We start from the raw sequence: 27,500 nt of genomic DNA, 5'->3' as shown, positions 1-27,500 counted from the left end.
AGGGAGAGCGGGTCGAGCTGCCTGAAGATTTTTTTTTAAATAAAACACCCCCCAATTCCTTCATAGCCCTCTGATTCTATTCAGGAAGTTTCCATGGTTACGTGTCAGATTCCAGCAGGATATGGCTGCGGTTGCTCTCTCTCCCTAGCGACTCAGTACTCTGCAGCTGTGCTCCACCCCCCCCCCCTCTCTCTCTCTCCCCCCACACAAACACAACATCTCCAATATTTCTCTGATCATTCTTCTTTGATCCCCCCCCCCCCCCCAATTTATCCCTCTCATTCTCCAGTTCTCTTTCTCTCTCTCTCTCACTCTTCCTCCTCTTTCTCTCCGCCGTCATCAGGATACTCATTCTTTTTCATCTGCTTTAAAGAGAGGAAGAAGTGGGAGGAAGGAGAGGGAGAGGTAGGAAGGCAAGACAGAGGGGAGGTTTTGGTGATGGAGGGGTAAGGGGCTGCTGATGCGTTGATAAGGCATCTGTGATCGCCTGAGCATCGGTGTTGCATCGACTTGGTGGCGGCTTGCCAAGACTCCACTGGCGTTATTTGTTTTGCCTTAATCCACTCGCCTGGTTTTCCCTCCATTATTTCCCCTCTCTCGTAGATATGCTTTACATGGATTCACATACTCTCCCTTTGAAGCAATCAGAGCTGTCGTCATATGATTTCCCCACTAGAGTTTGTACACATAGAGCACGGCGCACGACCACCACCCCTTTGATGATAGCCTTTGTGTTAAACAAGGTCGGCTCTTCTCCAACAAGGCCTCGCTCGCGGAGCTGTCTAAAGCGCTGTTAGCATCAGACAGGGAGCCATTAGCGTCATGGCGAAAACCATTGCGGCCACATTTGTATCGCTAGTGCTCATTTTCAGGGTTAATTAAACCTTGTTATAGAGCAGCCCTGACAATATTGGCCATAATGTGCATCGCCATCTCTCTCCGGGCCAATAATGGATACCACAAAACCAGAGGTAGGGGAATGTTGGAAGACTTCACATACACAGTCTGTTCATCAGCCAGGCGTCGTCCTATGGGGCAGAGCAGTCATGTTCTGCCTGGGGTACGGCGGTAGCCTAGAGATTAGAGAGGCCGGCTAGCAATCGGAAGGTCGCTTGGTTTGATCCCTGCCTCAGGAGGGAGCTGCTTGTGTCCCTTTGAGCAAGACACGTAACCTCTCATTTCTCCAGGGGTGCCGACTATGGCCGACCCTGTGCCTAGAGGAAAAAAAGACCAAATTCCAACAATTGACTGACAAGTTGATTGCATGGCAAATAAAAACTATTATTATTAGTATTAAACCGTAGCGAAGTCAGCTTCGAGACACAACTACTTTTGTTGTGTTTTTAAATTGAATTTGAGTGCTTGATTCAGATATTATCGACATGAGGCACTGATAGGGCTTTCACACCGGCAGTTCCGAACGCCGGTTCGCGTTCGGAAACCTCCGAACGTTGGCGCTGTCTGGCGAACGAGCCCGCGTTCATACCAGTGTATCGTTCGCCAGACAGCGCCATCGTTCGGAGGTTTCCGAACGCGAACCGGCGTTCGGAACTGCCGGTGTGAAAGCCCTATGAATGAGAGGTAAACAAGTTTGTGTGTTGGAGACTCATGCTTGTGTCCAGTGGATTGCAAGGGCTATTTTCCAGCTACATTTTTCTTCTGAGCATCTCCCCCCGCCTGCCCACTCACACACCCACCCCCTGCCTCCCGCTCCAGACCCCCTACTGGTCCTCACAGCGGGAGACCAGAGTTTGGACACTATTCTGCTGGTGCTCTAAATCTTATTGGCGTGCGGCCGAAGGAACAGTCCCGTTATGTCCCCTTTGTTTTGTTTTTTTATTGGTTTAGGGGGAAGGCCCTTTCCTGTTTCAGCATAATAATGCCCCCATGCACAACGTGAGGTCAATAATGACATGGTTGGCCGAATTTAGTGTGGAAGAATTTGACAGGCCTGCACAGATCCCTGACCTCAACCCCATCAAACATCTTTGGGATGAATTGGAACGCCGACTGCACGCCAGGCCTTCTCGCCCAACTTCAGTGCCCGACCTCAGTAATGCTCTTGTGGCTGAATGGAAGCAAATCCCCCCCATCCAATGTTGATGTTCCAAAATCTAGTGGAAAGTCTTCCCAGAAGAGTGGAGGCTGTTATAGCAGCAGAGAGGGGACCAGCTCCATATTAATGCCCATGGTTTTGGAATGAGATGTTCAACAAGCACATATGGGTGTGATGTTCAGGTATCAACATACTTTAAGCCATGCTTTTTTTGTTTTGTTTTACAGTGTATCTGTGTTCAGGTCAATCATAATCATAATAATAAAAATAATAAGGCAGGTGACTCAAAAGTATTCTCATTCTGTCTTCACAGATTTCGCAGTGTCCAGGGTAAGTTCAGACCTCTGTTGTTTGCTGTTGTGGTTTTGTGGTTGTAAGGTATCGGTGTTGTTTGGTTCTGGTGTGCTAGTCACAGGGGTGGCCAACCAGCCGGAGACTAAGAGCCCAAAAGATTTATTGGGGTACCACAAAGAGCCACATCATATTGCAGGCTCACAAAAACACTCCCCCTCACTCTCTCTCACACTCACACACACACACACACACACACACACACACACACACACACAATCAATTTCCAAAAGGCTATGAGACCAGTGGTGTCGTTTCAGTAAAAGCCAAGGTATGGCAAGGGGAGTGGGGGGGGTGGAATCTTTCTTCTAATCAGTTATGCAAAAGTCAATTTTAGTGAGTTGTTTCTATACAATTGACTTATATGACATTAAGGTAATGAATAAAGGTTACAACTACAGTAGTAATCTCATGGTACAAATCTCAGGTAGTGGACCTGGTTCAATCTCATTAAAAACAAAACATTACAGATTTAGCTATTCTAGGGACTCTAAATTAGCTGCACTGTTAAAAACACTAGTATTGTAAGACCTCACCTGTGTGTACTTGTCTCTGCTGCCCTTATACCAAAAAAGGTCTGTGTTATGTCAATTTTTCTTTTTTCCCCTGGCATATTTGTGTTACCAGCTCACCTATTAAAAGTGAGACGATTGACAATATCAAAAACATGCTTGCACAGACATATAACTTACTCACACACAAGTTATTGTTACTGGTCCCAATTTGGTACAATTATTACAGAAATTATTGAGAATAGAGATAGTTGACATACTTAAACTAGCTGTTGCACCCTTTAACGTTCGCTTACTAGCTTGTTAGAGTTAGCTTCACAATTGCGGGTGACGTTAGGTCAGGGTTTTCACAAAAATGCCGCTGCTAGGGTCCCAACAAAAACAAATAACTTTCAACACATTACACCAATCCTGAGATCCCTTCACTGGCTACCAGTCTCTCAGGAAATGAATTCAAAATCCTCCTAATTATATACAAATCACAAAATGGTCTTGGACCAAAATACATATCAAATTTCACTTTCAGTCACGCTGCTGCATGCTCTTGGAACAAACTCCCTGAAGAAATCAAACAGGCCCAAACCCTTAAAATATTTAAAAACAGCAGTTATGATTAAACACAAACACTTTTATCAATGTCTTTTTTCCATTAACTATTGTCTTATTAAATGTTTTATCTATTTACTTCTTATATTTGCTTTTATTCATTGTAATTTTTATTTTCTTACTATGCTGCTCTTGCTGTATTTTTAAATTATGTATGTAAAGCACTTTGAATTGCCCCTGTTGTATGAAATGTGCTATACAAAATAATAAACTTGCCTTGCCTTGCCTTGCCTAAAATAACATATTAGGACAGGTTGTAAGGTATCGGTGTTGTTTGGTTCTGGTGTGCTAATCACAGGGGTGGCCAACCAGCCGGAGACTAAGAGCCCAAAAGATTTATTGGGGTACCACAAAGAGACACATCATACATGCAGGCTCACAAAAACACTCCCTCTCACTCACTCTCACACACACACACACACACACACACACACACACACACACACACACACACACACACACACAATCAATCAATTTCCAAAAGGCTATGAGACCAGTGGTGTCGTTTCAGCAAAAGCCAAGGTATGGCAAGGGGAGTGGGGGGGTGGAATCTTTCTTCTAATCAGTTATGCAAAAGTCAATTTTAGTGAGTTGTTTCTATACAATTGACTTATATGACATTAAGGTAATGAATAAAGGTTACAACTACAGTAGTAATCTCATGGTACAAATCTCAGGTAGTGGACCTGGTTCAATCTCATTAAAAACAAAACATTACAGATTTAGCTATTCTAGGGACTCTAAATTAGCTGCACTGTTAAAAACACTAGTATTGTAAGACCTCACCTGTGTGTACTTGTCTCTGCTGCCCTTATACCAAAAAAGGTCCGTGTTATGTCAATTTTTCTTTTTTTCCCTGGCATATTTGTGTTACCAGCTCACCTATTAAAAGTGAGACGATTGACAATATCAAAAACATGCTTGCACAGACATATAACTTACTCACACACAAGTTATTGTTACTGGTCCCAATTTGGTACAATTATTACAGAAATTATTGAGAATAGAGATAGTTGACATACTTAAACTAGCTGTTGTACCCTTTAACGTTCGCTTACTAGCTTGTTAGAGTTAGCTTCACAATTGCGGGTGACGTTAGGTCAGGGTTTTCACAAAAATGCCGCTGCTAGGGTCCCAACAAAAACAAATAACTTTCAACACATTACACCAATCCTGAGATCCCTTCACTGGCTACCAGTCTCTCAGGAAATGAATTCAAAATCCTCCTAATTATATACAAATCACAAAATGGTCTTGGACCAAAATACATATCAAATTTCACTTTCAGTCACGCTGCTGCATGCTCTTGGAACAAACTCCCTGAAGAAATCAAACAGGCCCAAACCCTTAAAATATTTTTAAAAAGCAGTTATGATTAAACACAAACACTTTTATCAATGTCTTTTTTCCATTAACTATTGTCTTATTAAATGTTTTATCTATTTACTTCTTATATTTGCTTTTATTCATTGTAATTTTTATTTTCTTACTATGCTGCTCTTGCTGTATTTTTAAATGATGTATGTAAAGCACTTTGAATTGCCCCTGTTGTATGAAATGTGCTATACAAAATAATAAACTTGCCTTGCCTTGCCTTGCCTAAAATAACATATTAGGACATGTTTGTATTAACACAACATGACATGGACTTGTTCATTAATATGTTCCATTTGAACCAACAGTATTATGGCATTTATACAGTTGGTTTAACCCACCTGAATGAACGAGGATCATGGATCATGTCAAGGTTTTAACATTAACGTTACTCCATGGCTTGTTTATTGAGGAACTGTTAAGGCTACTAGCCAGAGCAGAAACCTCCATGTCCCGCTCCACTCTGCCGTAATGTTCAATAAAAAAAAAAAGTTAATTGAGGACCCCTCCACAGGGTGGGCTGGCTGGTGGTTGTTAGGCGGCGTCCCGCCTCGCTCTCCGTAGTTCGGGAGTACTCCGTACCTCTCGCCGGATGGGTTAGGTTTATCGGTCTCTCTGTCTCTCCAGCTCGGTCTCAAACACAGCTGTCGCAGAGCGGCCCTCACCTGTCTCCGTAACGTGTGGCGTACTGGTAGTGTCTCAGGGGTCTAGAGGTGGGACGCTGGCTCCGGCCCTGTGGCCACCTGTGGTGCACTGGTCTCTGGCTCAGACTGGTCTCTGGCTCGGAGTTTGGGAGGTTCCTCCCCACTCTCGACCTGTGCACTCAAACAGCCATTATTCTATTCAAGATTTATGTATGGGGCGGCTGTGGCGCAGGAGGTAGAGCCGCCGTCTAATATTTGCAAGGTTGGTAGATCGGCGGGTTCGAGCCCCGGCTGGTCACATATCGAAGTGTCCTCCCGATATCGAAATTGCTCCCAATGAGCGGGCCGGGGCCTTGCATGGTAGCTTGCCGCCATCTGTGTGTGAACGAGAGGCCACTGTAAAGCGCTTTGGAATAAGGCGCTATATAAGTCGGTCCATTATGTTAGCGCCACCCACCGGTTTCTCAGCGCTCTGCGCTTCATCTGTCAGGTGCCGCTCAGGTTCATCTGGTCGGACCCTGGCTCCGGCTCTGGGGTTGGGGTGTGTCTCGTCCCTCTCTCTCAGTGCACTAGTCCCTAGGGTCTGGCACATCTCCTACAGTCAGGCACTGGCTCGGACTTCGTAGCTCGGGGAGGTTCCTTCCCTCTCCTCGTTGGCTCGGTCTGGTACCTGGATTGCAGCGTTATTATACTTAATCAAATGCACACGCCGGATGTCCAGCTCTCACCCATCCATGACACGTCTGTCGTAGACGTAGCTCTCCCCTCTCTCCATGGCTTTCGTTCCTCCCTTTATGTGGGGTGCCGGTCCGGGCACAGCTGCCTCGCATCCGCTTGATGGTTGGTGGTTGGTGCTGCGCTGATTGGCGGATGCGGGACAGCTGTGCAAGCGGATAGCCCTCTCTCTCTCTCTCTGTGCTCTGCCTAGGGGCTTGTGGGCACTCTCCGAGGTCCTGAAGCCCCGGGCTTATGAGTGACAGTGAGAGGGATGCCACAGTGTAGTAGTAGTAATATAGTATGTAGTACGATGCCCCAGTTGTGCTTGCCTTGGCTAACCCAACCTGGTGTCATGTCTGATATCTTACCCCTCAGTGTACCGCCAGTCCCTGTGAGATGATGTGTTTGGTCATATGAGCGGGTTCCTCACTAAGTGATATTCCACAATGATTTCACCCCCCCCCTCAAGGGGACAGGGATTAAAGAGAGAGAGGGGGGGGGGGGGGAGTGGGGAAGGGAGGTAGTGGAAAACAAAGAGGTGGTAGCATGTTGTATTAAAGATCCCGGGGCGGAATGCACTCCCGGAGGAACGAGGCATACCGCGAACGGAGAGGAGATGTCAAGTGGAAGAAGGCGTATCACTGAGGCCTCTGTCTGCCTCCCACAGGACCCCCGGGGTAGTGTGTACTCTGATTCACATCGAAAACAAGGAAAGAGAGGAGAGAGAAAAATGCTTGCCTAATTACAAACCAACCGGTAAAGAAAAAAATAGATTTTTAAATGTATATATATATATATATATGGTTCACACAACTCACATCATATTTGTGTTTGTGAGGATTAAAATAAATACATAAATAATAATAATAATTATAATATATTTAATTATATAAATAATAATAATAATAATAATATATATATATATATAATTATTATAATTATTATTTATGTATTTATTTGAATCCTCACAAACACAAATATGATGTGAGTTGTGTGCACCAGAGCCCATGAATAATAAATTGTTAAAAGCACTAGTGATGCTAAAGAGTGAGGAGCGACTTGTACACACCTCTTTGTATCACTTCTAATATTGTTTCCTTCTCATGATCTTAAATGACTCGCAATGACAACGGAATTGTGCTTTGAATATCTGAATATTTAAATGTTGAGGTATTTTAAGAACCGTCTTCATCATTTTTTGACGTCTGTTCACTTGAAGTGGAAGGCTCCCGGCGAAGAAAGAGGAGGAGAAGGAGAAGGAGGGAAAGGTTATTATTGTTCGAGAGGAGAGGTAATGTCCTTAAAGCAGAGTATTCCAACAGTGGAGAAATTAGCTCTGTGTCTACAGCAGACTGAGTGTCTACCCACTCAAACGCTGACTGCGCTTCGATCAATAAGAATGAGGGCCAAATCAAAAGCTAAGGCCTTTTCATTTGCACATCAGGGAGACAGCTGTTCTCTGGAGGGTTGTGAAGTTAATGACAACCTACTGGAGGGGAACTTCTACCAGGGCTGGTGTTGTATACGCAGCAGAGAGCATAGACCACTCATAGACCCCTCATAGACCACCCATAGACCACCCATAGACCACTCATAGACCTCTCATAGACCACTCATAGACCACTCATAGACCACTCATAGACCACTCATAGACCACTCATAGACCTCTCATAGACCACTCATAGACCACTCATAGACCACTCGTAGACCACTCATAGACCCCTCATAGACCCCTCATAGACCCCTCATAGACCACTCATAGACCACTCATAGACCACTCATAGACCACTCATAGACCACTCATAGACCGCTCGTAGACCGCTCGTAGACCACTCATAGACCACTCATAGACCACTCATAGACCACTCATAGACCACTCATAGACCACTCGTAGACCACTCCTAGACCCCTCATAGACCACTCATAGACCACTCATAAGACCACTCATAGACCACTCATAGACCACTCATAGACCACTCATAGACCACTCATAGACCACTCATAGACCACTCATAGACCACCCATAGACCCCTCATAGACCACTCATAGACCACTCATAGATCACTCATAGACCACTCATAGACCCCTCATAGACCACCCATAGACCACTCATAGACCACTCATAGACCACTCATAGACCACTCATAGACCACCCATAGACCCCTCATAGACCACCCATAGACCACCCATAGACCACTCATAGACCACTCATAGACCACTCATAGACCACCCATAGACCAGTCATAGACCACTGATAGACCACTCATAGACCACTCATAGACCACTCCTAGACCACTCATAGACCACTCATAGACCACTCATAGACCACCCATAGACCCCTCATAGACCACCCATAGACCACCCATAGACCACTCATAGACCACTCATAGACCACTCATAGACCACCCATAGACCAGTCATAGACCACTGATAGACCACTCATAGACCACTCATAGACCACCCATAGACCACTCATAGACCACTCATAGACCACTCATAGACCACCCATAGACCAGTCATAGACCACTGATAGACCACTCATAGACCACTCATAGACCACTCATAGACCACTCGTAGACCACTCATAGACCACTCATAGACCACTCATAGACCACTCATAGACCACTCATAGACCGCTCGTAGACCGCTCGTAGACCACTCGTAGACCACTCATAGACCACTCATAGACCACTCATAGACCACTCATAGACCACTCGTAGACCACTCCTAGACCCCTCATAGACCACTCATAGACCACTCATAAGACCACTCATAGACCACTCATAGACCACTCATAGACCACTCATAGACCACTCATAGACCACTCATAGACCACTCATAGACCACTCATAGACCACCCATAGACCCCTCATAGACCACTCATAGACCACTCATTGTAAGGGTTGGGGAAGCGACCTTATTGTGGAGCGACCCTTTGGCGCCCTCTGGTGTTTTATGTATGCATTTGTCTGTCCTAATTAACTGATTTGTACCTGGTGTGTGTTGTTTGGCTGTGGCTATTTAGATCCCTCTGTTTCCCCTCTGGTTGTCGGTTGTTCACTTCATGTTGCGTTTGTTATATGTATACGATTCTTCTTAGCCTTATTGTTCCTCGCCGGATTAGGAAATAAGTATAGTTGACGATTGTAAGTACATTGCTCTGCCTTGTTCCTGTTATTATTTAAAACGTTTATCGGAGACTTGTTTTCTCCTCTTTTGTTTATTCGCTTACTGTGCGGTTATTATTTGTTCCGTTTACTCAAAATAAAGAGTACCGTTATTATTTAGTATACTCCTGCTTCCGTCTACTCTGTTCTACTCTGCGCCTGGGTCCAAACACATTACCCCATCGTAACAGAACAACCGACCATTATGGACCCAGCAGATGTAGAGCAGATTCGCACGGTGCTGAATACCCAGGGGGCTATGGTAGCCCAGCAGGAGCGGAACCAGCTGGCGATGTTTGCGGAGATCGAAAAGCTGACCATCGCCGTGACTAGCCTGGTGGACGCTCAGGCCAACCCCACTCCACCAGCGGCAGCAGCAGCAGCAGCTATGCCTCCTCTACCGCCGGTGACCACGCGGGAACCCCGACTACCTCCTCCCGAACGCTATGATGGACGTCCAGAGGGCTGCAGAGAGTTCCTGACTCAGTGTTCACTGATCTTCAGCCTGCAGCCCCTGTCCTTCCCCACCGAGCACTCCCGAGTGGCCTACATCATCACCCTGTTGACGGGCCGTGCCCTGTCCTGGGCCACGGCCGAGTGGGAGAGTCAGTCGCCGGCGTGCTCCGACGCTACAGCATTCACCCGGGAGTTACGCAAAATATTCGACACCTCCCGGGTGATATCGGGGCACGAAGCCGGTCGGCGGCTCACGGCGTGTCGACAGGGGGATCGCTCGGTGGCGGATTATTCCATCGAGTTCCGCACTCTAGCTAGGGAGGCGGGTTGGGAGGAGAAGGCCCTGGCCGTACTCTATACCCAGGGGCTCTCGGAGGCGATGAAAGACCAACTTGCCCTCCGGGACCTCCCAGAGCGGCTAGACGGCGTAGTGGAGCTCTCGGTGCGTGTGGACAATCGGCGCCGAGAGCGATCACGTGAGAGGGGCTCGTCGAGGGGCGCTCCGTTCCAACCTCCTCCTGCTAGGGAGGCGACTCGGCGGTTCCCGGAGGAGACCACGGAGGAGGAGGAGGCCATGCAGCTGGGCGCAACACACCTCTCCAGCACAGAGAGGCGGCGTCGGCTGGACGAGCGGCGCTGCTTCCGTTGCGGTCGCAAGGGTCACCGCTACAGTGCCTGTCCAGGGACCTCGGGAAACGGGGCAGCCCGCTAGTATCGGGAGGGGTATTAGCGGGTAGGGACATACCCTCGGGTTTCAATGACCCACGAACCTTTTTTTCTGTTAAGGTGCGGTGGGGACACTGTACCCAGCGAGTTCGGGCTCTGGTGGACTCAGGGGCAGCGGGGAATTTAATGCACGAAGGCCTGGCCTGGGGGTGGGGGGTTCCTTTGGAAGAATTGAAAGAACCCGTTCCTGTTCGAGCCCTAGACGGCCGGCCATTGGGGTCGGGGATCATTACCCAGCGCACTATGCCTGTACATATCCAGGTGGGAGGGGGTCGTTGGGAACTCATACGATTTTTTATTGTGGCCTCTCCTGATTGCCCTATTGTGTTAGGTCACCCCTGGTTAGCTTCTCTCAACCCCCGCATTGACTGGTCCACAGGTCGACTCTCCCTCGAAGCAGGCTCCGTCACAGTGCGTACTGAGTCTCCGCCTCAGATATATTGGGACCTGGGGGAAGTGTTCAGTAAATCTCGGGCCGAGAAATTACCCCCCCATAGACCCTATGACTGTGCCATCAATCTGCTGCCGGGTACTGTGCCGCCGCGGGGACGCCTGTTTTCCCTCTCTCGCCCGGAGAATCTCTCCATGAATAAATACATAGAGGAAGCACTGGCCGCGGGTCATATCCGTCCTTCCACCTCGCCCGCTGGCGCAGGCTTCTTCTTTGTGGCAAAGAAAGACGGGGGACAGCGTCCCTGCATCGATTACCGCGGTCTAAATGACATTTCCATAAAGAATCGCTATCCCCTGCCCCTCATGGATACCGCCTTTGAGTCACTGCAAGGAGCAAGGGTGTTTACCAAACTGGATTTACGCAATGCATACAACCTGGTGAGGATGAGGGAGGGGGACGAGTGGAAGACGGCTTTTAACACACCTAACGGACATTATGAGTATTTAGTCATGCCCTTTGGTCTCGCTAATGCACCCGCAGTATTTCAAGCACTAGTCAACGACGTACTGCGGGATTTGATTGGTCATTCGGTTTTTGTGTACCTTGACGATATCCTCATTTTTTCCAAAGACATTACTCAACATCAACGTCATGTCCGTCAAGTCCTCCAGCGCCTCCTCCACCACCAGTTATTTGTCAAGGCAGAGAAATGTGTCTTTCACGCCGACACAGTGTAATTCCTGGGGTTCATTATAACACGGGGGGATTTAAGCATGGACCCTGCCAAGGTTAGTGCGGTGTTAGACTGGCCCCGCCCCTCCTCTTTGAAACAGTTACAGCGGTTCCTAGGGTTTGCTAATTTTTATAGACGCTTTATCCGCAATTTTAGTGCCCTAGCTGCCCCTTTAACTGCCCTCACCAGGTCTACCCTCCGTACGTTCGCCTGGTCCTCGGAGGCGGAGGCCGCCTTCGTGGACCTCAAGCAACGGTTCACCTCTGCTCCGGTCCTAGCCCATCCGGACTCGGAAGTACCATTCCTGGTGGAGGTGGACGCCTCAGATCTCGCGGTGGGGGCGGTGCTCTCCCAGAGGTGCAGGAAGGATGGGAAGGTACATCCCTGCGCTTTTTTCTCACGTCGGCTGTCCCCGGCCGAGTGTAATTATGACGTAGGAAACCGGGAGCTGCTGGCCATTAAATTGGCTTTGGAGGAGTGGAGGCAGTGGCTGGAGGGGGCCGCACAGCCGTTTGTGGTGTGGACGGACCACAAGAACCTGGCCTACATCCAGGGGGCTAAGCGCCTCAATTCGCGTCAAGCCAGGTGGGCGCTGTTTTTTACACGCTTCCAATTTTCCATCTCCTTTAGGCCGGGGTCCAAAAACGTCAAGCCGGACGCCCTCTCCCGGCAGTTCGATCCGGCGGACCGGGAGGAAAAACCCCACCCCATTGTTCCGGAGACCCTTATTGTTGCCCCTGTGTCGTGGGGGATCGCTAAAGTGGTGAGAGCGGCGCTCAGGCGGGAGCCGGATCCGGGGGGAGGACCCCCGGGGAGGCTGTATGTTCCCAAGACTGCGCGCTCACGGCTGCTGCAATGGGCGCATGCGTCGCCCCTCACTAGCCACCCCGGGGCTGCCAGGACCCTGGACTTTATTCGCAGGAGGTTCTGGTGGCCCACAGCGGAGAGGGATACGCGCGCCTTTGTGGCAGCCTGTCCTGTGTGTGCGCGCAGCAAGACATCTCGCCAGCCTTCAGCGGGGCTACTCCGACCCCTCCCCATCCCCAAACGCCCCTGGTCCCACATCTCCCTTGACTTTATTTCAGGTCTCCCTCCCTCTGACGGGTTCACTACCATCTTGGTGGTAGTGGACCGTTTCTCCAAGGCGGCCCACTTCATCCCCCTCCTCAAACTCCCCTCGGCCCAAGAGACGGCCGACCTGGTGGTGCAGCACATCTTCCGGGTGCATGGTCTCCCGCAGGACATGGTGTCGGATCGGGGTCCTCAGTTCGCTTCCAGGTTCTGGAAGGCGTTCGCGACCAGCCTCGGCGCCTCCGTCAGCCTGTCCTCCGGTTTCCATCCACAGTCCAATGGGCAGACGGAGCGTGTCAACCAGGACCTGGAAGGCGTGCTGAGGTGCTACGTCTCCGGCAATCCGGCGACGTGGAGTCGGCGACTGGCGTGGGCGGAATACGCCCACAACACCCTCCTCTGCTCATCCACTGGCCTATCCCCCTTTCAGTGCCAATATGGCTATCAACCCCCCCTATTCCCTGAGCAGGAGGAGGAGGCGGAGGTGCCCTCCGTCCAAGCCCACGTCGGTCGCTGTCGCCGGACCTGGAGGCGGGTGAGGGCGGCGCTTCAGCGGGCGTCGGCTCGGTCCCAGCTTCAGGCCAACCGCAGGCGTCGCCCGGCCCCGATCTTTCGCCCGGGGCAGAAGGTGTGGCTCTCGACCCGGGACCTTCCCCTCCGGGTCGAGTCCAGGAAGCTAGCGCCCCGGTTCGTGGGTCCGTTCAAAGTGGTGCGGCGGGTGAACCCGGTGGCGTATAGACTACTACTCCCACCTTCCATGCGGGTTCACCCGACCTTTCATGTGTCCCTACTGAAACCCTTCGTCACTTGCCCCATGTCCCCACCACCCCCCCCTGTTCCCCCGCCACGCATCATTGATGGACAGACTGTTTATACAGTACGGAGGATTATGGATTGCCGGCGGAGGGGTAGGGGCTTACAGTTTTTGGTGGATTGGGAGGGGTATGGGCCGGAGGAACGGTCCTGGGTGCCTCAGAGGGACATATTGGACCCAAAACTAATTACAGACTTCCGCCAACTACATCCTGAGGCACCCAGGTGAACGGCAGGTGCCGTTCGTCGGGAGGGGATACTGTAAGGGTTGGGGAAGCAACCTTATTGTGGAGCGACCCTTTGGCGCCCTCTGGTGTTTTATGTATGCATTTGTCTGTCCTAATTAACTGATTTGTACCTGGTGTGTGTTGTTTGGCTGTGGCTATTTAGATCCCTCTGTTTCCCCTCTGGTTGTCGGTTGTTCACTTCATGTTGCGTTTGTTATATGTATACGATTCTTCTTAGCCTTATTGTTCCTCGCCGGATTAGGAAATAAGTATAGTTGACGATTGTAAGTACATTGCTCTGCCTTGTTCCTGTTATTATTTAAAACGTTTATCGGAGACTTGTTTTCGCCTCTTTTGTTTATTCGCTTACTGTGCGGTTATTATTTGTTCCGTTTACTCAAAATAAAGAGTACCGTTATTATTTAGTATACTCCTGCTTCCGTCTACTCTGTTCTACTCTGCGCCTGGGTCCAAACACATTACCCCATCGTAACACTCATAGATCACTCATAGACCACTCATAGACCCCTCATAGATCACTCATAGACCACTCATAGACCCCTCATAGACCACCCATAGACCACTCATAGACCACTCATAGACCACTCATAGACCACCCATAGACCCCTCATAGACCACCCATAGACCACCCATAGACCACTCATAGACCACTCATAGACCACCCATAGACCAGTCATAGACCACTGATAGACCACTCATAGACCACTCATAGACCACTCATAGACCACTCCTAGACCACTCATAGACCACTCATAGACCACTCAGCATTTCTGAGTTCCAACCATTCCACTCGCACCACCTCAGCCACCTTTGATCACCTTGGTTACTGTAAGATAATGTCGCCTGAAATCTTTAGCCTATATGTACGTATATGTTATGTCCTATTAATCATGAATGAGACTGGGCATTGGTATACGATCATGTGAAAAAATGAGGACACCCCATGAAATATTTAGTTATTTTTCTGGGTTAGGGTTAGGGTTAGGGAAGATTTCCCAAGAAATATGGACATATCAATATTTGATCCTCTTACAAAAATATCTATAGATAAATGTGATGTAATTGACCCAAAAACAATGTGAATTCAACTTTGTTATAATTTATTTAATAACAAATTAACAAAGATGCCAATTCCTACTACCCTATGCCCTAATAGCTGCTATTGCCCCCTTTGGCCGAAATAGGCTCAATTAAACGTCTCAACTGGGAGAAAGCTTTTCCCACTCCTCCTCCATGCAGAATTCTTTCAGCTGTGTGATGTTTGAGGGGCGTCTTGCATGCACAGCCTGTTTCAAATCACCCCACAGCATCTCAATAGGATTAAGATCCGGGCTTTGATTTGGCCATTCCAGAACTCTCCATTTTCTTTATTTTGAGGCTTTTCTTGGTGGATTGTGAAAACTGAAATGTTTTGGGTTATTGTCATGTTGCATGGTCCACATCAGCTTCAGCTTCACGTTTTGGACAGATGGTCTCACATTTTCCTCAAGCACCCTCTGATACAATAAATAATTCATAGTGGACTCTATGATGGGCTTCGTTCAGCTCGGCATTTAACACTATCCTACCTGATAGATTGGTGCCCAAACTTCTAGACCTCGGACTGGACCACCTCCTCTGCCGGTGGTCCAAGGACTTCCTGTCTGACCACCCCCAGAGGGTCAGGATAGGCCCCCACACCTCCACAGCATCGGCCTTAGCACCAGATCCCCCCAGGGCTCCCCTACTCTATTCCATCTACACTCACGACTTCACCGTCCACCCCAGCAACGCCATCATCAAGTTCGCTGACGACACCACCGTGTTGGGCTGCATCTCCAAAGGTGACGAGACCGCGTACCACGACGAGGTGGAGCAGCTGTCAGTCCTGTGTAAAACCAATAACCTGCAGCTGAACAAACTGAAGACCCAGGAGATGATCGTGGACTACAGGAGGAAGAAGACCGTCATACAGCCCCTGTACGTCGATGGGGGCTGCGTGGAGAGAGTCTCCGTCTTTAGATTCCTGGGCGTCCACCTGGAGGATGACCTGACCTGGAGAACCAACACCACGGCGATCGTCAAGAAGGCACAGCAGAGAGACTCTACTTCCTGAGAATACTCAGGAACTACCACCTCAGACAAGACCTGCTTGTGTCCTTCTACCGCTGCTCCGTGGAAAGCATCCTCACGTACTGCATCTGCGTGTGGTTTCTCAGCTGCACAGCCGCAGAGAGGAAAGCGCTCTAGAGGGTCGTCAACTCGGCCCAGAAGATCATCGGATGCCCTCTCCCCTCCCTGGAAGAACTGTACAACTCCCGCTGTCTCAAGAAGGCAGTCAAAATCCTCAAGGACCCCCACCACCCTGGCAATAAACACTTCATACTGCGCTCAGGCAGGCGCTTCAGTATCATGCCCAACCCGGTCTAACAGACTAAAGTTCTGTTTCTTCCCCAGATCCATAAGTGCACTAAACATGGCTAAGATCTAGCAAAACAAAACAAAAAATCCCCTCTGTAACCCCCCCCCCCGTGCAATACGAGAAACTACTATACAATAACCATGGGAATAGTGCAATGTTCCATAACCGTGCAATATGTTTACATTCTTGTGATAAGGGTCATTATACTGTATATAAGTCTACTAGTCCATATGTTTATATGTTTATAATAAAGTACACAGTTAGATGCTAACTCCCCCCTGTCTATATACCCCCCTGTGAATAGGCCATACAGTATAGTGTAGTACACATAATAGATACATTCTCAGATGTCTACCGATCCTCCTATTTTTATTTTATTTATTTATTTTGTTTTTTTATTATCTTAGGACTGTGTTTGTTTGTTAGCACCTAGGGTTTGCATTTAAATGTTGTTGTACCTCTCCTTAGTCTCACCCAGGATGGACGGAGTGACCAATCAGTCTCCCATTCTCATTCCATGTTGTGACCCTGGCATGCACCTAAGAACTGTGTTGCTGTTAAGACGACTGTCAACAACGTTACCCTCTTATACAAAGTTGTAGTGTTTTGTAAACTCTCTTCGTTGACCCCTCCTGATGTCTCTGTGTGTGAGATGAATGGTAATTGCACAATGAGTATTTATTTTTATTTTTATCTCCACCGCCACATCTGGTGCACAGGTCCCTCAAACGAACAACATCTACAGACAGACGACAGACAGACTACAACTACAGACCGTAATGGCCCGAAAATGGCTGATTATGCTTTGAGCTACAGTAATGATGAATGATCTCAGATAGGTCGTCTTTGGAAGGCACTTAGCTATTCTCCCTCACAAAGCAGAAGAAGCCTTATGCTCCGGGCAAGCGGCCCAACCTAAGTGTAAACAGTGCAGGGGTGAGGGGTGAGGGGGGTGGGGGGTGGGGGTGCGGTGGAGGGCTAGCACTGTGTTCCAGGTGGCGTCCCAGCAGCACTCCGGCGTATGTTTCCAACGTGGGAATGCGATGACTTAATTCCGTCTGCGCCGCAGCCGTCCCAGCCCGCCAAATCTTACACCTGCTCGGGTGCAGGTAGAGCGGGGCCTAAACAGATTAATAACACTGTAATCCCCTTTCTCTCTACCCCCCCGCCCCCCACTCCCCCCCGATTGATTCTTTTTTGCCATAATCCGATTTTTATTAAATTGGCTTGGCATTAGAGGAGGTTGAATCATGAGAAGGTTCTTCAGCTGTCGTTATTCCCGCAAGGCACGTTCCTGTAGACTCCTGGCTGACCAGAGTAATGACGCAGGGTTAAGGGTCATGTCACATCACGTCAGATTTGTTTATGATTAATCGATTTATTTCTTTGATAGTCCTTGTTATGTACCGTTGATGTTATGTACAGAGCGGACATTGCTGTCTTTGAAAAACATTGAAACGTTGAAAAAAATATTTCGAGAGCCAGATGAAAGATACAGTTTTGCTTATGGCTTGAGCACATTTCTTCAAACAGTATTCAACCTATCAAGGATTTCACAGAGCAGAAACAACATGTACTTTATGGTACTGTAGTACTGTGTCTGTTAAATATAATTGCTAATCTAAAATATTCTAAATCAAGCAGGTAGTTACAACAACAAAAATTGCATTACTGTAGAACACAAAACGTGACAACAGAAAATGTAGAGTAATCTATTCTCTCCTGTCTGCGTCCTTACAGCCCCAGTAGGTCTCTCAGGTCCTCTGACCAGGGTTTGTTGGTTGTCCCCCGTGCCCGATTGAAGACCAAGGGTGATAGAGCATTCCAAACCGTGGCTCCCAGGCTTTGGAATGCTCTTCCCTTGGATCTTAGATCGACGGTCTCGGTCGAGGCTTTTAAAAAACAGCTAAAGACTGTCTTGTATAGACAGGCTTTTGGATAGCCCCAAAAGCCTGTCTTTCTGTGTCCTGTTGATATTGTTGTACACCTGTTGTCTGTTACATGTTCTTATTTTCACTTGTTTGCCTATTTTAACCTGCTGTGACTTTTCGCCCCTTTATTAGGTTTTATTATGTTCTTCTTTATTATGTTCTCTATATGTAAAGCACTTTGTGACCCTTGGTCTGGGAAAGGTGCTGTACAAATACATTTTACTTACTTACTGTCTGCCAGGTAGGGTTGGCAACTTTCTCACTACCAAATACAAGACAAAAGATGGTGTGCCACTGCACAGGGTGAGAGGTTTGCAGGAATTGGCGCATTTACGCTGTACGTACGCATGAGGGGGCCTATGATTGGATGAATATGCGGGACAAGGGAGGTGCCGTAAAAAGTTTGGGTTATGAGGTGAAGTGACCATAATTCATATGTTTTCAGGTTCCTACAACATAAATCACACAATTCAAACACACATAAATCACACGTAATCAAACATTTTCATTAGTTTTCAGCAATCCCATAAGGTGTGTAAGGTGCTGACAATGCTCAGGTTGTGAGCTCGATTCCCGCCGGGACCACATAGCCTATACTGAAAAACGTACGCACTCACTGCAATGTAAGTCGCTTTGGGCAAAAGCGTCATCTAAATGGCGTATATGATCATATATTAAATATGATGAAAGTTATTTATGAAGTAGTCCTGTCCTATATAGAAAAATACATTTCTTAAACATAATGGAATGTTTTATTGTGATTTCCTTGGAAATGTCAGAGAGAACGTACCTTTTATAGCGATTACATTTGTATGTTGTGACTGTCGCTGACAGTGACTCATATGTCATGTTCCTTGTGCTGCTTCACTCACATCCAATGAGAGTCATCTCTGCTGGACTCTCTGAGGAAAATGATTAGGTTCACTGAGTTGCTAATAATGATAATCAAAAGAGGATCGTGATAGGATAGATGCAGTGTTGCTTAGCAGTATGTGCTCCAACCAGAACCACCTAAAAGTCCACCATTGAGATGCACCACAAATGAAAACATACCAGGGTGAGGGTTCATATAGAGATGCCAAGCATTGAAGTTTTACAGCCACCTCTTCATAGCATCTGGGGAACGCTAACTATGTAGCCCTGTTACAATATCCTACTCCACCATGACCTGGGGGGATAACGTAGTGTAACCAGAACCATCAGGGTTCATACCAGTGTAACCAGAACCATCAGGGTTCATACCAGTGTAACCAGAACCATCAGGGTTCATACCAGTGTAACCAGAACCATCAGGGTTCATACCAGTGTAACCAGAACCATCAGGGTTCATACCAGTGTAACCAGAACCATCAGGGTTCATACCAGTGTAACCAGAACCATCAGGGTTTATACCAGTGTAACCAGAACCATCAGGGTTTATACCAGTGTAACCAGAACCATCAGGGTTCATACCAGTGTAACCAGAACCATCAGGGTTCATACCAGTGTAACCAGAACCATCTGCGCGGCCGGGGGGGGTCCAGGGGGGCCGGGGGGGGTCCAGCTGCACGGAGCAACGCCCGCAGAAACTCTTCTTACAGTCCACACACATGCTGAGGAAGAGGAAGGACATGTTACACACGCTGAGGAGGAGGAAGGACATGTTAATTCCAGTTTAAGCGGAACCATCAAGATGGCGGCTACTTCACTGGAAATGAGGATAATATCTTCCACTACAGTATCTGAAATAAACACTAGTTTGTAGAAGACATAAGGCATGGATGAATGTCAACCTAACCTTACGTGTTATTCCTTGTTTCCAGCCCAGATTCATCCTTCCTTGTTCCTCTCCCATTCCCTCTTCCCCCCCTCCCGGTGTAACCTATGCTGAGTTTACTCTCTCTCTCTTTCTCTTTTGTTTCTGCAGATTGAAATCCGGGAGACCAAGGATCCACGGTTCCAAGTCCAACGGTTCCACTGAGTGTCCCTCTCCTGAGCTGTCTCTAGCCCCCCCCCTCTTCTATCTTTTCCATCTCCATCCCTCCTTAGTCCACTCACCCCTCCAACTCATCAGGTTCAAGCCCTGGTCTCAGTGTGGAGATGATATTTGTAATATAGACTGAAATGGAATATATTCAAAAAGAGAAACTGTTGGTCTGTTTGAAGAGAAATACACTGAAATACACTCTGGGAAAATATGTTATGATATTGGTATTACTGTCACATGAATAATGAACAAAGATAATGAAGTTGATGATTGTTATGATGATAATGATGATGAGGATGATGATGATGCTTGCAGGGGGATTATCCTATGAAAATCAACATATTTTTATTCAGAACGGAAAATTCAATTTCCAGCTTTCCAAATAACAATTAGGAAGTGCATATGTACAAGCACATGGGTGCTACTTCTGAGATATACGTATGTGTAATAAAATAAGCCAAATAACAGAAATAAAAACAAAACAGAACAAAAAAGAAGAATTTTGTATGTACATCCACAAAAAGTAATTTTGAAGACAGTGTTTTTCAGACAGATTTTCGACGTCCCTCTTTGTACATGAGGTCATGCTCCCAGGAAATTAAAACAAGAAAATAAAGATATGTGTAAATAACATGTTTCTGTGGAAACAGGGTAAAAAAAGACTTCAAACGTTTATTACCCCATCATTGTCCATCAGAACCTTTTGGAATAGCAACCCCTGCTCTCATCATCGTCTTGGAAACAGAAGTGTGGCTTATGAAAATGATTGTTTTATCCCATTTGTAACTTAGCCTACTTACATCTCAGATCCAGCAAAAAGCCAACTGGGCCATTCAAAGTCATGACTGACCGAACTGACTGACAAGCATTGGAAGTGAGAAAAGACTCTCATTCTACTTAATTTGAACCATGTTCCATCTTTTTTTCCCCACCTTCTTCAAGGTGTGTCTTTCTCTCACCATTCTGGGTTTTGTTTGTGCACCCCGTCACAAGGAAAGGCCCTGCATGCTGCATTTAACTCAGGCTTGTGCAAAAGATGAGGCTTACTCTACGCTCCAGGCCCCAGACACAGCCATCGGAGCGCTGCTCGGTCCAAAGGCCATCGCCATGACATTGAACAGAGCCGAGGAGTCACACAAACGCTCCGCAGGCTGAGCACAGACCACAAGTTCCATCTCAGAAGATGACTCCCCTACTCATACACACTGCCATGCACTGTGCTGTTCTAACAACAGTTCTATGGACCCTTTGGTCTTGACCAGGAAGCAGGGGAACGCAGACACAAGACAGGTCTCTTCCCTAGTTTCAGTTTCAAGTTTAGTTGTGACTTCTCTGGTGTTGCGTTTTCAAAACGGTACACAGAAGTCATGTGAGTATCTTCATGTACTGTACGTTTGCAGATCAGTGTATTCTCTCAGGAAGGTGCAGTGCACATGTAGACAAAACAAACAAAGAACATAGACGGTATGTTGTATACCTGACGCATTCAACAACACAACACCATACAGACAAGATCATGGATAGGCTGTGTTGGTGACAGTCATGATCTCAGTTGACCGACCGCAGATCCGAATTTTGCCCCCCCCCACTTTTTCACAGGTGATCTCACTGTAAGCTGTAGGTCAAAGGTCATACAGAACACCATAGGCCCCTTCCTGCTCTTTTCTGTTCATCGAAAACCCTGAGCCTTAGCTGATATCGCATGCACACTGTGGTTACAATTCCATCTGTGCTGGAGAAGGGTCTTCACCCAGCGCCTGGTGGAATGACCAAACACCGTATTTTTTAGTCATTGGAACCTGATGAGACGCACCAGTGTCATCATGCTAGAGATCAGTGAGGTTGATCTCTCATGCTGCGACACTGAAATAATGTCCCTGTCCCTGCCTGGCTGGACTAAGAAAACATTGGACATGGTGGAGAGGGACTCGTAGTTGGTTTGTTAGTGGCGGACTCCTCTGTATGGTGCTTTTCCCCCCCATCCCTATGAAGCCCCAAACCCCCCCCCCCCCCCCCCGCCCCCCCCCCCCCCCCCCAGCGTTACCCCCAAACAAACAAAGCCTGAAACAAACTCAACATCCTTCTGTAGATGTCACAGACACTCTGACTTTGCTGCTTTTTACGGCTACAAACTCCCTCATCCTCTGGCTCCCGTTGGAACAGCAGTTCGAAAAATGAGGACTTGTAAAATGCAAAGATCTATGTTTTCTTGGCAGTATTTGAATATCATTATCGTGTTTTTTGAATAACTTTTGTTTTGTTTTGTTTAACCGTTTTGAAATCTGCAGTTTTTAAAAAGTGTTTCCATTTTGGGAGACTTTTTTTTCCAAGCAAAGCTTGTTTGAAGGGACGAGCTGATGAAAGACTGGTGTGACTCACCGCAGAGGGATCTGAGGAGATGGATGGAAGCGAGAAAACTAAACATCATTTGATGTGCTGAGAATACCTTTCTTTTCACATGTTTTCAACTTGTCGTGCTATTTTCTTGGTTTTGTTTCTAAATGACAATATGACGAGAGAACTGAGTTCAATCATATGTCCATCATATGATCTTTCTGCTCTAGAAAACCTATGGAACAAGAGCCCACATTGGTGTAGGTTGGAAGGGATGCCTCGTGGTTGAGTACTCCTTGGACCCTTACAAATATTTGGAGAGTTTTATATTTTGCTGAGAGTTTTGTATGATAGTGACCTCAGTAGGCTTTTTTGTTTCGACGTGTGCATGTGGCACACCTTTCATTGGGTGTTTCACTGGGCAATTCTTGTGTAAACCACTCACACCGCCTCCGCCAAGTGAGGGGGAAGGTTGCAAGAAGAGCAACATCCTGAGGGTTTCCTTGGGACAGTGTCCAAGTGGACATTCCTCATGTCGTCGATTCCCACTCAAATCCCGAAGCTTTTACTGATTTTATTTATATGTTATACAGCAGATGTACTTTTTTCTATATTGCAAAAAAGGATATTCAAAGATGTATTAAAATGTTGTAGGATGGTTTAAATGAGAGATTATTTTATTTTGAAATATCAAACTATAATAAAATATCAAACCAACTTGGATCTCCACTTCAGTATTACTGCTAAGTTAGGAGCTAACATTTTAAAAGAACAGATGTCAGTCAGATCTTGCCATTTCCAGCAAAGATGATATGGATATCATACTTCATCTAGATCTATGACCTTGATCAAGCTTTCAATTATCAAATAAATGATATACTAAAATGTGCCAACATTTGAAATTCTATCAATGGTTCAGCATCCCTCTATGTCAGGCCACCTTCTCTGAGAGGAGTTTACTAATATAGTAAACAGATCAATAATATAGTACAGATATTATCTGACAGTCAAGAGTTACTTTAGGTAGTCACATGCACTGACACCTTTATTTTGACTACAGTAAAAAAAAAAAAGGCTCATATTATGTGCATCTCTTTCAAAATGTGCCAAAACAAGGTATGGAAACTGTGTAATATCTTTTTATCCATTCAGCTATTTATGTTAATGTACATCATGAGTTGAATGCTTTTCCTTTCTATCTTCTGTTATTTTGCTTTGCTATAGTTGTAATGTTCTTTTCTATTGTAACGAGATGCTGTGATGTCTCTCAGTGTTATGAAAATGGAATGTTGTTTATGCAAGATTGTCACAGAGAGAGTCCATCGTGGCAGACATGGTCCACGCACCACTTTACATTGTTGGTGTTTTAAAGAAGAAAAAAAAGAAATAAATCTATTGAATATCATGAATTTCTATTATTTCAGATTAGGTTGGAGATTAAACATACACTGGAGTCTACAGTTAGAAGGAAAATAATTAAAAGTTGAAATCATTATGACACACACTCAAATAGCTTACGCACTTTTTAGAATAGCATTGACATTTGAAATCATTACTGCACCTATCTGGAGATGGTATTTAATCAATTTAATTTAATTCAATGTCAATCTGTATAGCTTGATAGTTTAATGATCGCTGCTCTAGCAGGCCCCCACCGGCCCCTACCAGAGCCCCAGCCATTCCGCCCCAGGGCCGGGCAAAGGCCGCCAATTTCAAATAATGGAGCCCTATTAGGCTATACTACTACAATACATTCAGGTCGAAAACACCAGAAGCGCAGTCACAACACAATTAGGCTACTTCATAGTTTCACAAATATAAGTGGTCGCTGGAATGCAATTTCAATATGACGCGATACATTATTTGTGCATTTAAGACGCATCCATAGACCGAATGGAAATTCAACCAGCAAACATCATATTCATCATATTCAACAATTTGTATTGTATCCTACAGAACGTAGCGGTGTGTAGCGGTCTGAAATGTACTCCATCACAGTTGGCATGAAAGTTGCATCAAGACTAGTCTATTTAGTCAGTAAGGCTATTCTATTTTATTTGCCCGAAAAACAAGGTTGTTCACTTTTTCAGGCTCGTAACACACACTTTTTTTAAGGGAGCATCTCGCGTCCCTAACAGTGTTGCCAGATGGGAATGATTTCCAGCCCAACCACAGTCTAAAAACCGCCCAGTGTGATGGAATACGCCCAATCAGGCAACATTGTTCCCTAATCTGTCATGTGACATCTTTAGACAGTTAATTTATTGAAAAATTACATTGTTTAAAAAATCACTTTCATAGCATCTTCAACCACACACTTTTATGTCGTAAATGTCATAAGCACAGTTCCAACTGCCACTAGAGTGGGCCAGTAGAGACAGGGAAGTATCAGGGCCAGGTACCACATCCCAGAACTGGCCCATGAGCAAAATGACAACATTCCCCCAGGGCTGCACTCTGCCATTTGGACCAGATCTGGCCATCATAATACTTCTAATACACCATATAATACATTCAGCCATATATGCCACCAGAAGACCACATCTGGTCCGCTGATTGGGTAATGAGTGATGGGTTAAGGGAGATACGTTCTGATTGGGTAATGAGTGATGGGTTAAGGGAGATTCTGCTCCACTATCACAGCCTGACACATCTTAGTCAGGAGAAAGCCATAAAGCCAAGCATCCTTGTAATGTCGTCTCTAATCACATCACCTAAACAGTTGACCCATCCCGAATCACATTTGCATCCACAATCTGTACACACAGGGGTTATTTGTGCTGAAACAAGCCCCCCCTGGGGGGTATGCATCATGGCAGCTAACAGTCCATGGAGTCCCCTCAGAAGGGGAGGGGGTGGGGGCAGGAGCGTGCAGGGGCTGGGAGCAGTGCCGGGCACCTCAGCGCCATCCCCTGGTCCCATCTGTTTGAGAAGCGGCAGGCAGGTGTGTGTGTGTGTGTGTGTGTGTGTGTGTGTGTCACTGGAATGTAACTCATCGACACTATCGTGACCATGCTGGGTCACCAGGGGCTGCTTTACATGGCCACCACTTAGGGGGTACAGAAAATCCTATTCATCAGAGCAACGCATCCAGGTACTTTGCCCTCCCGTCATGTCCACGCCCCTTTCTGGGTGGTAGAAGTCTTAGGAGTTTGACTGGTGGTCAATGCAAATTTGTGGTCTTTGCTACTTTAATACGCTAAAATAAGAAAACAGTATTGCTTTTTAGATATTAGGAGCCCAAATCCGATGGCCAGTCAGGCGAACAATTATATAGTGTCATTGCCGATCAATGATCGACGTCATTATATGGAGAACATTTATGAAATAGGGGTTGATTCATCAGAGCAGTCATACGTCATCTCCCTGTCATCAGGCATTTGTTGTTCTTCATTTAACTTGCTGTGTAAATCCCTAGATGAAAGCGTATATATATATGAAGATGTTATAGCTAGCTAGCTACAATTTATCATAAAAATAATGAACAGCAAGCTAGATCCAAAACTAGGGCCGGTGGAGGAAGGCAAGTGTCACATTGGACAGACTACCAAAACAGAAAAATAAAGTACCTTAACGACAGCAAAAGTGATAAATGTCAGAAATACATTACCTGGAGATTCAATACGGTAGTTGTATATGTCAGGATATGGGTTAGGGAGGCAGACTGAAACACATCAACCCCTATTTCATAAATGTTCTCCATATAACGACGTCGATCATTGATCGGAAACGACACTATATCATTGTTTGCCTGACTGGCCATCGGATTTGAGATCCTAATATCTAAAAAGCAATACTGTTTTTACACTGACCGCCAGTCAAACTGCGAACACTTCTACCACCCAAAAGGGGGCGTGATCGTTCTGATGACAGGGAGATGACGTATGACTGCTCTGATGAATAGGAATGACCCCTTCTCAAGTTGTTAGCCAGTTTAGGGGGAAATATACCCTTGGGTTTCACAATGGTGTATTTGCAGTTTTGTTTTGCTGTTCAACTGGCACACAGAACGACAGTAGACATCTCGGTTATATCGTCAAAAAGTAAGCAAGGATATTGGACACTGTGAACACTATGAAAACTATGAACCAAAATGAACCAAACTTGACATATTTTCAGCACGTGTTCATCCAGTTCATGCAGCATATATTTTTTTTGATGCCCATTGACATTTCTTATTTAGAAAACCAACTGTTGTCACAGTTGTCGAGAGCCTGCAGTCTTTGTAGAGGCTGTGTGATGTATGATACAGAACACATTGTGAATTATTTGGGTCAGGGGTTACACTCTCTCAGCGACACTACACAGAATAGAAGACGTGACAAAACGCTCATGTGGTCCATTTACAGACAAACAGTCTCCAATTCAGAGGCCAATGTTTTCCGTCAGTCTTTACATGAGGGTAAGGAGAGTGGATACAACAAGCAAAGGGGGGGAGGGGGGAAGGGGGGGGGGTCTGGACATTCTGCAAAACACATTAACGTGAAACCCAACCTCGTGGAAACATCTCCTGGCACACCACACGAATCTCTCCACCCCACTGAGTCAGCTATTTATAGCCCTGGCAGAGCAGCTAAAGCATGGCTGGGGGGCAGCACGTTATGTCAGATGAGATTGGTGTTTTTTTGTGTAGCGTGCTGTCCAGACTGTGAGGGGATAATAAGTGTGATGCTCAGTGTGATGTGCCCCCGAGACTTCGAGACCTCCACCCCCTCTCTTTCAGTCTGTCTGTCTCTCTCTCTTTCTCTCTCTCTCTCTCTTTCTTCTGTCCGCCCCATCCCTGGGGGCATTGCTCCCTAGAGGTCCTGCTGCGACCCTCTGGGTATGTGCCCAAAGCGGCTGCTTAGTAGTTCAGCTGGGGTGAAAACACTGGGCTTGTTGGAACTGATGAAAGGTCAGAGTTCAGGAGAGTGACAAGGAAAGGGCAACTGGGGCTGGAGGTGTAGCCTCGGGGGGTCATCAACCTCTTTCCTGTCCAAACGTTGTCTTCACGTCCCCAC

General features: G+C 46.6%; 1 protein-coding gene across 1 annotated transcript in view; it reads left to right on the top strand.

The window, feature by feature from the left end:
• Positions 1 to 20,160, top strand: part of lhfpl4a (LHFPL tetraspan subfamily member 4a) — a gene marked incomplete at both ends in the record, with an annotated part of 45,213 nt that extends 25,053 nt beyond the window's left edge. Inside the window, 2 exons of the mRNA XM_080545489.1 lie at positions 2,370 to 2,386; positions 20,107 to 20,160. Of these exons, the coding sequence (XP_080401615.1) occupies positions 2,370 to 2,386; positions 20,107 to 20,160 (71 nt within the window). The remainder of the gene's footprint in view (positions 1 to 2,369; positions 2,387 to 20,106) is intronic.
• Between the last annotated feature and the right edge of the window lie 7,340 nt (positions 20,161 to 27,500).

The sequence above is a fragment of the Nansenia antarctica genome, assembly GCF_963989245.1.
Source record: "Nansenia antarctica genome assembly, chromosome: 15".
NCBI classification, from domain to species: domain Eukaryota; kingdom Metazoa; phylum Chordata; class Actinopteri; order Argentiniformes; family Microstomatidae; genus Nansenia; species Nansenia antarctica.
The sequence above is the reverse complement of the archived record's forward strand: the minus strand, read 5'-3'. Positions and strand labels throughout refer to the sequence as shown.